This window comes from Colletotrichum fioriniae, assembly GCF_027942845.1.
Source record: "Colletotrichum fioriniae strain IMI 355084 chromosome Unknown scaffold_8, whole genome shotgun sequence".
Taxonomy (NCBI): domain Eukaryota; kingdom Fungi; phylum Ascomycota; class Sordariomycetes; order Glomerellales; family Glomerellaceae; genus Colletotrichum; species Colletotrichum fioriniae.
This window is the reverse complement of record NW_027076844.1, coordinates 211,566-224,294: the sequence shown is the minus strand read 5'-3', so window position 1 is coordinate 224,294 and position 12,729 is coordinate 211,566. Positions and strand designations below refer to the sequence as shown.

Below are 12,729 nucleotides of genomic sequence, written 5' to 3'. Positions count from 1 at the left end.
AACTGGCGTTCACTACCGAGATCTAGATCACGATGCGAAGAGGGGAAGAGACAGAGTCCAGAGTCCTGGAAGTATGCTGACTGTGGCCCAACATCTGATCTGAGTCTTACGAAAGCTCCAAGTCGACGACAGATTCAATGACCAACATCCTACGCCTTTTGTGGATGCGCAGGACGCTAACCACACTTTTAGTCACAAGACTCCCTCCCGAAAAGCGAGGGAGAATTCTGGGATTCAAATTTTCAAGGTTACCCCGGCGGCCAGGCCATATGATTGAGCGGGAGAGCTTGGTTCTCGTCAGCCCTTTGCAGGACTACACGTAGGACCACAATGGCTGCTTTTGCTTCCACAGCGTGGACAGTACACCTCTCTCAAGTCCCGATATATTTGGGTGCGCAGACGAGGACTACAGCCCAAACACCTGCGGGGATTTGTTCAGCCGGGAGCATGTTACCTTGGATAAGGTACCGAAGCTCATGGCCACGACCATTGGCACTGATTTCAAGGGAGGCTCCGATGGGCAACAGGTGGCAAACACAAGATACCACCAATCAGCCTTCGAAACTCACATCCATCGCAGCGGTTGGGCTGGACCTCGATGGACCAATTTTGAGCCCTCCTGAATTCAGGTGGCGAGGCGGCAGCAAGCCCCAGTGATTTCGTGGCACACTCATCGATGCTGTTCGGAGGTCGGGCTCACCACCCTCCGTACTGTTTCTCGAGTGAGGCTGTCATGTGGGTAGGTGTTGGTAACGACCCGTTTCATGACTTGGTAAAATCGCCATAGCTCAAAGCAGGGCAACTCTTCAAGTAGACCATATTGCTGGCGGGTGTTTTGATTCCTCCCAAGCTCACACCACAGCAAGCTGCGTTGCTTGCTGTGGTCATTTGAAGTTGTTTCATCAGTGACCAGGAGATTGACTTTTCATTTCTTTGAGCCCTATCCCGAAACCCCCCCTCCCCCAGTAAGCGCTCACTGGACTTGCTCGTCTTTAGGTACGCACGGATGAGGTGTAGTTCCTTGCTCCAAGTATCTGATCGGTGTTCATTCTTATCTTACCTTTATGTTCCTCCAGTGTCGTTATTCTGCGAGACAGAGGATTGTGCGATATTTCGTTGTATTGTCTTCTTTATGAGATTTTGAGCAAGGAACTTGGATGAAAGTGTGGAAATATTCAAACAATGCCACCGTCTATCCTCGGCGGTTTGGTCATTCAAAGGCGTTGCCGGACCTCAGGGACTTATTGAGAGATCCAGTGCCAGAAAACATGCCTGCCGTCCAAGCCGTCAACACGTCAGATACCGGCTTAAACGTCTTGCTCAGTATAGCACGCATCGAAGTACGGAAAGAAGTCGCCACAGCGAATAATGGCCAGCATTCCGGGGTTTGCGACTGTTCGGCGCCGATATCTCATGACAAGGCGTAGTAAGAAACGTGGGAATAATGAGGGTCCTTGGCTGAAGGATACGTTCCTTCCGTTTGTCAGCGGCTGGTTGAGGCCTTAGCGGCCCGAAGTTCGTGATGTGGGGAGATGCTTCTTCCCCAGCCCGAAAATCACCTTCCTGATTGACAAGCCGGGAGATCTTGTCTGCCAAATTTGTCATCATAGTCAGCTGGCGCTCTGTAGTGAGGCAGAGGCGAGAGGCCTGAACGTGGAGCTATGAGGCAGTGTCCCCGCGATATTGCCCTGCAGGCACGTAGCGGGAGCGCAGTGTTTGGAGTTGTGGCTCCAGGATAATATGAGCTGCCGGTTTTGTCGACAAGAGCTCGTTAACAGTAAATGCGGGCATCAAGTACAACCCCGACACCTCTTCAGCCAAAACATAGCCTTTACGCCGAACTCGATACCTAGTGGAGGTAGCATACCGGAATTGTGTTACAACTACTACAAGGCTGCTCTCTGGGTTCCAGTCGACGTCCGGTACCGAGCTTGCAAGCGCCGGTTCGAGCAAGCAGGAAGCAGGTGCCTTGTGTCCGAAAGCCAGGAAGACGCCGATATCCTACTACATAGGAAAGTCGATTCTAAGAAGGTGATGGTAGAAAAGTTGTGGGAGAAAGCCATCACAAGTTGGCTGACCCGTTGGTAGAAGCGACTCAGAGCCTTGAAGGAAGGAAAAAATGCGCCGGTTAGAGAAGCGACAGCCGAAGGGAGTTCCGGTGGGCTACGGACCAACGGAGGAGCTCCGATAGCCGTCCATGGGCCAGTGGCTGGTGGGCAAAACATGCAGTGAAAAGCGTCTCGGATGGCGCGTAATCGTGATAATCGTGCTGCCTAGCAAAGACTGCTGCCGAGATGTATTCTCTTTAGATTTTCTTTTCTTGGATCACATGTCGTTGCATGCTAGACACTTAGAACAGGTCGCAGCCGGTCTGGTCGTCGTTGACACCAGGCGATGCTGTCAAGACTCAATGACGAGCTTTGATACACATATCGTCCAATGACCCAATCCTGTTTGTGCTCGCTGTAGGTCGGAGACGGTGAGTTCGTATAAGTAAGGTAGACGCCCATATGGATTTATCGGTTCCGATGCTGACAGGTTGCGAAATCTTTCGAGATCGATGGGGGGCCGGGGTGACGATCCGGAGGTGTGTTTCAACGGTCGTCTTCATCAGGCTCATGGATGTGGCATCCACAATAGCGATCAGGCGTTGGCGGCATGGGCGGAGAGGAACGAAGGTAGCAAGAGCAGGGCTACTGCATGAGCTTCGCAGCAACGGAACGCATCCGCGAGGCCGTCAGAATGCCAAGAGGTTGCGGGTGCACAGACACCACAGATCCAGGGCACGTCTTATCCGACGTGTGCCAGGGCCCGCTGACCGAGGGTCCAGTCCTCGGAGCGAGGTACCGGCGGGGCGGAGAGGGAGGAGCCTGAGGAGAAGGGCGAGACCGTGGGCGACAGTCTAGAGCCCAACCCTAGAAGTACGGATGGCCCGTAAGAAACGAGGAATGGGGGCGAAAAATATGAATCGGCATGCTGAATTCTGTAACCGAATTTAGTCAACGTGAAAAAGGAATCTCTAGAAACCACTAGCCACAATTACGGAGATTCCCGTACGGAGTATGCCTGACGTGCCACAGGTTACGGCCGTGGACGATCCGAATGAGTGGAAATGACGTTTCGTTACGTAGCCGATTATGTCCGTTTGTCGTCAAAACGATGTTGAAGATGGAGAGCCCTTGCTACTGTATGTATATTGCTGGGTTCGGTTCCAATCCGTTTGAGAGTGCTTATGTGCGTGAAAGAAGAAAAGAACTGGAGATGTTTGTGATGTGAGTGTTGTGATGGGCTGGTGATGTTCTGGGTGGCCGGAAGTTGGTACGATTCTGGAAATAACAAGTGGGTCCGGACGTAGTTTCGGACACTTTACTCCTCGGTTGGACGATCCTTAGCGCCGACGTCGCCCCTCTCCTCCCCGGTTGAGGAACCAGGAAGCATCAACCAAGCAAGCAAGCACTGAGCAGTGAGCAAGCAGCTGCCAGCCTGCCAGCACCTCCATTGTTTCCCAGAAATGTAACGCTGTGAGTGATCGTAGGAAAGGTGGGGATGAGTATCCGTACGGAGTAGGGCGCGGGGTGGGGTACCTGGTGGTGACCTATCCGTGTGTTGTTGGCGAATACCTCCCTAAGGTGCAAAGCAGGTGTAAAGGTACGTCGTACGCTGCAGAGTACGCGTAGAAACTAAGGTAGATACAGAAGAAGTACGGGTAGATTTTGCGGATACGGGATACTCCGTACGGATACCTGCCCTTGGGTAAGGATCCTTGTCTCTTGCCTTTGTGGACTGCATGGGGGAGGGTATCTTTACCTGCCATTACCTTACCTAACCTAGTGCCTAGGTAGTGCGGCGTGCCTGCCCTCGACCTCGAGCCGCCTGCTGTCGCTGTGAGTAAATCACATCTCGACTTTTTCACAGTTGGTTCTTGGACCCCGGTACCCAGCTGAAGCTGTGGCGTGAGCGCCTCTGTCTCACCGTGTGCTCCATCCGCTTTCGTGACTAACCCGAACTCGACCGCTCCATCTATGGAGTACCTAGACCTGCAGAAGACACCACGCGTTGGACCGGCCAGATGGATGGGGCAAAACTAAGCACCCTAAGGTAAGGTAAGCAAGCACCTCATGGCCAAGTCTTGCCTGCCGGCTTCAACTCCGCTGAGCAAGTTCTAACGAATCACGTCTAACACAAAAGATGGACCCTGAGATACCGGAGGCCGCTTGTGGCAAGGGCTTGGCGCCTTTCCATTTCCATGTCCATCATCTTCTCTCAACATTGTCCGACATGTTCAACATCCAGGGTGACGGGCCTCAAACTAAGGTAAACTACTACTTTACTACTGCTACTTCGACAGCCTGACAGGTAGCATTTCTGCCCGCGCTAGGTCCTGCTCGCCCTCGTTGGTCGAGTCAAAACCCCACCACAGTTACCAAGGAGCTATTCTTGTCGTCATTTCCGGCCATCACCGTTGCATCGTGACACCAATCGACAAGCCCTGAATCCTCCAGTCGATCAGGCACAGCAAATATTCATGATTACTGATGTCTAGGCGCAAAGAAGCATTCGCATCGCAGTGCTATTCGTTGCCTCATGTCCACCTATCATCTCCCTCGTCAATTGCCACCAATCTACTGACTACTTGCAATCCATAGAACAGGGACAGGCTCATTCAACTTCTGGGTCCATATCTCTCGTGGTGCGTGTATGCCTAACATTACAGGACAATGTTAACTATGCAAATCGTCTTCTGGACGACTCTGCTCCCCGTCAAAGAGACACCATCTCCTTGAGACCTCCGAGTATCTGGCATGTGGCCCAATGGCAACTCCGCTACGAATCTCGACTTTATTTTGCGCTCTCTAGGGCCCACCCAAACGGATGTCTTGCAGCAGCCAGAATCTATCTTTGAATGGTGCCGTCGACGGAAGGGGAACCGTCACTTAAACCCAAGAACCGGGAAAATAGGGTGTTCAGGATATCACGGTTGACGATCCGTGGCTTGCCGCCAATGACACGACTGGATTCTTCCCCATTCAAGCTTATCCTCTCAGGCGGCTGTTGAGCATTCCGGATCTGTCGTTCGTTCCCCGTTGAAAGTCAGACATCCCACCCTGCCCTCTCAGACTTCGCCCCCAGACCCGGCACACATGGGGGCGAATGACGCTCCAGCCCGACTAGGAAAAGCAAACATGACATCCAGGGCCATTGCTGCCTTCGGCTACAGCAGCCACGATCAACTTGAACCTGTATTCCTACCGTTGCACTGGGACCAGCATCGACCAAAAGTTCCGACTTCCAACTCCGTACCTCAAGTGATGATCCCAGTCTATCTTGGAGCCCTTTCCTTCAACGTACCGCGACAGCCGAAGAATAAGACGCGCGAGCTTTTACGGAGTCATCGTGCACGGCGCAGGGGCTATATCACTGGCCGAGATCACGTAGGAATCGAGTCCATATTACCAAGACCCTCTGTTCTGATGGCTTTCTAGCGTCCAAACCCCCAATTTTCCGTCGAGCCTGTCGGTCAGGGTCCACCGACGGACGCGTACTTTTGGGGTCACGGGTGGCTTTTCGCATGGGGAGCTCGCTTACTCCGGTTTTGTCTCTCCCTCGGTAGTCTTGAGCCGCAAGAGCTCAGTTGACCAGAAAGCAATCGTCCAAGCTTTTACAGCTAATCAAACCCACAGGTGGAATGTGTTGATCATCCTTGGTAGCTCAGATTCCTCTTGGTCGGAACAACGCTTAAACCTGGGTTCTGCATGTACGTCGATTGGCTGCGCAGAGACAAGCAAGATCTCACGACAGTCAAGTAAATCGGAGTACCCGTTTGGTCAGCTGTGTTGCCTCCTCATTATGCCTAGTGGCTTGGGGTCCGGTCTGGCCTCTTCCTGGACGATACCCCTACCACCTCAGCAGGAGACCTCGCAATCCTTGCTCTTCCCCTCTGTCGGACCAGTCTCGGCCAAGGAAAGTCATCCTCCACCCGTCTTTCAAATATTTTCAGGCTGTCTGTGATTTGTCGGCCCGTTGCGCTTTCTTTTACTGCAGCAACATGCCAGGCCTAGAAGCCCTTGGTGCGGCCTCGCCAGCTGATGCTCTTGTTCACATCCCCTCAAGTCTTTCTGATGAAACCAGCATCAGCTAAGGCTCTAAACCCCCACAGTCTTTTGCATATGATAGATGCCCAACCTCCTAAGACATATGATTAACCTTTCGTCGTATGCTCCTAGAAGAGAAATTCCAACTCCTGTTCCGCGATCCACGATCACCATCGATCACTCGGAAGGCACAGTTCCCCATATTTCGAAAGTGCGTCCTTTTCGTCGTCTACCCGCACAATAGCCAATGGAAGCGGTTAGTGACCTTTTGGTTCCAAAAGAGCTCGGCGTGGAGCTCTACAGGGCAACATTCTCCCCCAGCGGATGGACAACTTACCAACCCCTTCCACACAGGAAAAGGAGAGGAACCGTATCCGGGATAACCAGCGCCGGTCGAGGGCTCGGAAGAAAGAATACGTTCAAGAGATCGAGCAACGTCTTCGGCAATGCCAACTCCAAGGAGTCGAAGCTTCTGCTGAAGTACAGCAAGCGGCACGCCGAGTTGCAGATGAGAACCACAAGCTTCGGCAACTCCTTCAACATGTAGGCTATGGAGACGAAGTCGTTGAACAGTACATTCAAACCGGCAAACTCGGTTCTCCAAGTCATCGCGGCCTGCATGTTCCAAACTCAAGCGGCAACTTGATCCCTGAGAAAGCGACAGAAACGTTGGAGGGTCTTTTGGTTCCACGGCGACCATCATGCCTCGATATTCAGATGCCGATTCTACCAACAAGCAGGAACACAAGCCCGGACCGAACCCTTTCATACGGTCCTACGCCAGACTCGCCTGTCGAAGAATATGGTTCTCCATCGGAATCTGTCCATCAAATCCATGGTTCGGCGGTTGTTTCACCGACAGACTTTGGCTCTCAGCAGGTCTATGCTCGCGCCGGCGACATGAAAAACCGAGATTACGCAGGCCATCACCATAGCACACTGACGGTCGACTGGGCAAACACCCACCAAAATCAGTCAACCCATGGTATTTCATCAAATGTTCAGGGATTCGGGGCGAATCAGGCGCTCGAATATCACCCGCCATTTCCGGGCATTAATCCTTCAGCAGGCATGCTGCCCCCAACATGCGGCGGACCGCCATCCGTGCCGTACACTTCGTTCCAGACTTTTCATCCCCAGCCGGCGTTCATCGCAGCTTCTACTAGTCATATCAGACACGTCCCCGTCGCCGAAGGGGATCCTGCTATGGAAGATCGCAAACCCCAGTATAGACACCCAGAAGATCATTCCTGGTCTTCATCAGACCCCTTTGTCAGATCGCAATACAATACCCGACACAACTGAAGCGGATTCGAGCGTTTTTCTTTGTGAACCTCGACGCAGTTTTAGACCCTTCGAAACAAGGCTTTCCATGCCGCAGACGAAATCAAAAACTACAATGGAGAATGGTTGTGATGAAGTCAGCCACAAGGGCTGAGCCCCATTGGAAATCCGAAGGAATATTCAGCCGAACAATTTGGCCGGGAAACTATTCTTGAACGGAGAACTTGAATGGCAGCTCGCGGTGCCTTGCCACTCCTTCTTTGGAGTCGTACATGGGTTTGGCCGCTGTACACAATCAAGCACAGACGAGGTTGGTCAAAGGAAATCAGTCTTATTGTTCCCTACCCATGTCACGGAGGCTAATGGGAAGCAAATGAAGCACAAAGGTAACGGAAGCTCCTGGCCTTTGGTAAGTGCTGAAAACGTTGTGTTCTCTAGGGATCAAGACCAAGACTCTTCATCCCTGTTGCAACGTTCTTTGTATGAAGCATGCGCATGGAGCAGCTGGATACGGGGCATACCGGCACCCGTTGAGCCAGCTTTTCGCCAGCCGTGGAGGTCGAATGCTCCCAGAAAAGGGCTCACGGGACACAAGATGGAGGAGTTGATAAGAATTGTCTTTAATGAATCTAATGCCCACGGTTACCACTCAATTCTCTTGTTTTCATTTTCCCTCCAACAAAGTCAATTCTGTGTGCCTACTCGACGAAACTTCATCCACATCCTGCCCCTTTTTACATTCTTACCAAAATTCTAGATCATTTGAAGCTTCAATGTCAGAACACTATAGTCAAGAGAGGGTGGATTTGGTAGCAATATTGGCTACATCACAGCGAATCGAGTTTGAGAGATGCCTTGCGGAAATCAAAGGGCGTAATGGGGGTAACAGCTACGACACGTTGGAAGTTCTCCAGCGTCTGGCTATCGAAGCCGAGGCCGCCAGCAGCATTCTGTCAAGTCTTCAGACAGAGAATATCGGGGGCGCATATGATACCATACATCGCATGCTTGTGCAGCAGACTCTACTGATCAAGACGCAGCTTCTGGAGGTTGCGGGAGAGATGGGAAAAGCGTTCCTATCGACGCCAATGTCTAACCCACGGTTGCCGCAACAATCGAATAATCAACAGCAACAGCAACAGCAGGAGGAAGACGAAGGGGAACACCAAAAACCGCCGTCTCCTTTACCAAGACCTCCCAGACCGCCAAAAATAAAACTACAATTCAATCAACTCCCCTCATCTAGACGACTTTCTGATACTACGCCGACGCTGGACGCAATGGACCAGTCCAATGCCCCTGAGAAGCAAAAGTCTCAGACCCGTGAGATCAAAGGGTTCCCTCCTCGGATCACCAGAAACTGGCGTAAACCTACCAAGTCCTCACGCCCACGCCTTCTTCAAGTGCCAGCTGAAAGTGGAAGAAAAGATAATGAGCCAACTGGACCGAGGGGAACGAATCAAGGAGGGAGCGTCCGTCGTCGTGATCAGACTAGTGTAAGTCATTCCTACCCGAGAAGAGTCAAGCTGTGGCCCACCGCAAGTAACAAACTCTCGCCTCCAGCGCTGGTAGATCTCTTCGTGGAAGTGAAAGAAGAGCGTGAACCCCTGAGCGGCCGGAGATCGGGGGAAATGAGCGGTGCGGTATGCCTTCACAAACAGCGGGGCGAGCAGGAAGAGAGAATCGAGCCGGCTAACGTGGAAAAGTGGACGAGTGATCTCAAGTTTGAGACGGAGAGTAAGGGCGAGGGCGGGTCGAAGATGGAGGTGGAGATGGGAGCTGCAACTAAAGCAGGGGACCAAGGGGAAGGGGGAGAGAAACGCAGCAGGAAGAGGTCTGCGGACAACGACTTGCCCCCGACGACAATTAAGAAATCTCGCTCTGAGCTTCGGGGAGGACAGGGCGGTAGTCCAGGGCGTATCAAGAGGTTCATAAGCTTCCTCCACCCCTTTCGGAGAAGACGGACTAAGTCAAAGAAAAGCAGAGATGCCGAACCGACGACAGCTGTACCGAGCACAGAGGACTTACCGCGGCCAGCAGTAGAGTGCTACATTTTCGCAGAAGCTCTCAACCCAAGAACCTTATTCGGCACCGGAAAAGAGGACGTGAGGGCCCTCCACTTCCGCGACGCCATTGAAGAACTCATCCAGCTCGTCGGAGACGCGCCGCACGCAATCACCTCCACGGACCCCCTCATGCGCGAATACCACACAAAGCAATTCAAAGAGATACAGGCCGTCCTCCGCAAAATCCCATCCATTGCCATTTCAAAGAAAATCATCGACGAAAAGCTCCTGGCGATCCGGAAAGAGGAGACGGCGATTCGGAAGGGGTACATTCGACATCTCAGGGGGCTGAAGGGGAAGGAGGCCAGAACGGAGCGTAGACAGCAGCTAGTGCGGGAGACGCAGGTTCTGCACCGCCAACTGCGGACCTGCAATGAGCTGAATGACAAGATTTTTGCGTTTGGGGCAGAGGGTGCGGAGATATTTGCCGACTGGATCGTGGAGATGAAGAAGCGCGTCGAGGGGGAACTCGAGTTTGGGGAGAGGGCGATGATGGTGCCGTATTTGGGCGAGGTTCAGGAACATGGCCAGGAGGTCTATTACGTGTGAAGACGAGTCGCAAGCTAAGTTTGCGGCTTATAAAGGGCTCGGAAAGAGGGGGAAGATGTATACACCAGAGACGATGTGCGTCGCGTCAGGGACGTTGGCTGAGATAGATATCACAGAAGCGTTTGGTTTGGCCTGTTCAACGAATATTAAAAGAGAATGCATTGCTCGCGCCGAGCCTTCTTAACTCCAGTGACCGTTCATCGACCCCTGTACATACACGATCAGGGGGAAAACACGTAAATTTTACCCAGTAGCGCAAACCATTCCGTTGTGTCTTTTTTCGCTATTTTCACTTTTAAATATTTTGTGCCGTTTTGAAACAATAAAAACGCTTTGGTATCATCATTATACCGGGAAGATCTCTTGCCTCCCCTGGGAGAGTTGAGTCCATAACCGAACTACCTTACCCTTTACAAAAAGTAGTCCGCCACAGGCTTCTTCGCAGGCATGCCCCTAGAATCCTGCGGCGCGGCTTGGAACACGCGGTACCTCCTCGCGGGCCCGGGGAGGAGCACCTGGTCATCGGTGCCCCGAATATTGCCGTCGCTGCGTCCCCTGTCACCGTTGCTGCGCGCAAACACGCCCGTACCCGAATCGTCCTCGGCCAGCTCGAGGATGGCCGCCACGTTGCCACAGCGGTAGCAGTAATTCGGCGCCGACCACACCGTCACGATGCTGGCGTCGAACATTTCCTTAAACCCTTCCATGACCAGCTGATGGGCGCGCGCAATGAGCGACAGGTCGTTCTTGTGGTTGAAGTCGCGGACGATATCGGCGCCGAAGAGGAAGCCCGCGCCGCGCGGCGACAGGCCCCAGCCGTCGATCTCGTCCGGATCGGACCAGAGCAGATCGCACATGGCGCCCTCGTGAGGGACTTCCTGCTTTCTGTCCAATAGCCGGATCTTATCCACGCTGTCTATCAGCGGGGATAGACCCCCGTGAACGCAGAGAATCGCTCCGGCGGGGTTGCCTATGGAACCTGACGAGCTTCCTGATGCGCCGCTGCCTGGCGGGCCTGTTTTGTCGCCGCCGGAGGAGGGGGCACCATTGGGGCTATTCGTGGGTTGCCGTTGTGGCCGTCTCTGTCGGGGGAAGCGGCTCATTGTTGAGCCGTTCTGATCGCAGACCTCGATCTCGACGTCTTCGTTGATGGGTTCCTGTCCCGGGGTTGAGTTGAATGTGTGTGATGCGCCGAGAACAATGGCGCCGAGAGCGAGGTAGTCGAATACGTCGCAGCAGTACCGCCAAACGTTGGCAGAGCCGTATTTCCTCAGGCACTCGTCGTAGAAGCCGTAGACGGTAGTGATTTGGCGGGATTCGTGGTTGCCCCTGATGAGGGTCATGCGATCGGGGTAGCGGACTTTGAGGCAGAGAAGAAGGAGGAACGATTCGAGGGAGTAGAAGCCGCGGTCGACAAAATCACCTATACAAAGGAAGCGTCAGCACATCCGAAAGATGCTCCAGGCAAGTGAAAGATCATGAGGGCATACCCATGAAGAGGTAGTTGGTATCGGGAACATCACCGCCTACTCGGAAGAGCTCCATGAGGTCGTGGAACTGGCCGTGAATGTCACCGCATATCTAGTCCAATATCAGCGTCTACTCCCCTGCACATCATAGCGTAGGAGTCTTCATAGTACCGTGACGGGGGCTGTGACCGTGACAACATTTCCTTCCTCAATGAGCAGCTCGCGCGCCTTGTGGCATAGCTCTCGGACTTGCGCTTCGGGTATCGGTCGACATGCGCGCAGTTGCGCAATAGCTCTATGCTAAGCGTCAGCGCCTCTCGGTCGCAGAAAACCCAGTTCGCGATCGTGGGTATACTCACTTGTCGAGGTCACTCATTGTGAAATTTGAGGAGGGGTTCCCTGGTCTGGGTCGCGGCGCCCGAGGCCGAGGACTCGCGATATCGAAATGGAAAGGATGGCGGGTACTCCTTCTACTTTATAGCATGTCGCGTGGGATATTCGAGTCGGCGCGATCGACGGCAGCTACCTTACGTCGTCGTAAGAATGCGGATTGAGCACTTGCGTAGGGGCGATCAAGGCTTCGAGGATGGGATGGCGTCAGTAAAGTTCAAAGAGGTGCATGGTTGCCCTCTAGCGGTCGCCGGTCGCCTGCCAACCCCCAATTCGAACTTCCAATCGCGCCGGGATCTGCAAAAAGTGGATATGTGGTCAATGCGTCTCTGTGGAGTTCTCGTTGGAGTGCATCCCGGCCCGGGGATTTGTTCAGGCTCCATCTCGGGTCTTTGGTTATTGCGGTAACCGAAGATTAGATCCTCAGGCTCGCGACCTGCAATCGCTGGCTACCTAGCATGTCACGTCGCCCAGGGTGGGCCCACTCCGGGCCGCCGGAATCCAATCAGAAGGCCTGCATATCAGTTCGGGTCATTAAGCTTCACTGCAGGTTTGCAGGAAAATCATCCGTTGGCCATCGTCACTGTGAACCTCAAGCCTTCATTTAGGGGACTACATTCGGATTTGTCGCCCCGTCGCGCGAGCATGGTGCTGTCATAGGTGAGTCTTTTCGATCAATTGGGTCATTTCAATGATCTATAACGTCGCTAATGTCCAATGGCACGCAGAAGTTCAAAGCCTCCTTTTTCCGAACACCAAAAAAAAAAAAAAAAGCCGCGATCATGCCACCACACCCCCTCCACCCGAGGTCGCGCATGACCTCGTCACTCTTTGCAACCACGGTCGTCGCAAGCTTCTTTGTAGTAGGCATGCCGCATC

General features: G+C 53.2%; 2 protein-coding genes across 2 annotated transcripts; one reads left to right on the top strand and one right to left on the bottom strand.

Moving 5' to 3' along the window:
- Positions 1-9,007: 9,007 nt before the first annotated feature.
- N0V96_006879 (uncharacterized protein) lies at positions 9,008-9,991 on the top strand (the record flags this gene model as incomplete). The annotated part of the gene is made up of 1 exon (XM_053192348.2): positions 9,008-9,991. One exon carries the CDS (start codon positions 9,008-9,010, stop codon positions 9,989-9,991), a length of 984 nt encoding a protein of 327 aa, XP_053050112.2.
- A 410-nt stretch (positions 9,992-10,401) lies between these two features.
- On the bottom strand, positions 10,402-11,536 carry PPH3 (phosphoprotein phosphatase PP4 catalytic subunit; the record flags this gene model as incomplete). Its single annotated transcript, XM_053192347.2, has 2 exons — positions 10,402-11,414; positions 11,482-11,536. The coding sequence occupies 2 exons, from the start codon at positions 11,534-11,536 to the stop codon at positions 10,402-10,404; spliced, it is 1,068 nt and encodes a 355-aa protein (XP_053050111.2).
- Positions 11,537-12,729: the final 1,193 nt, after the last annotated feature.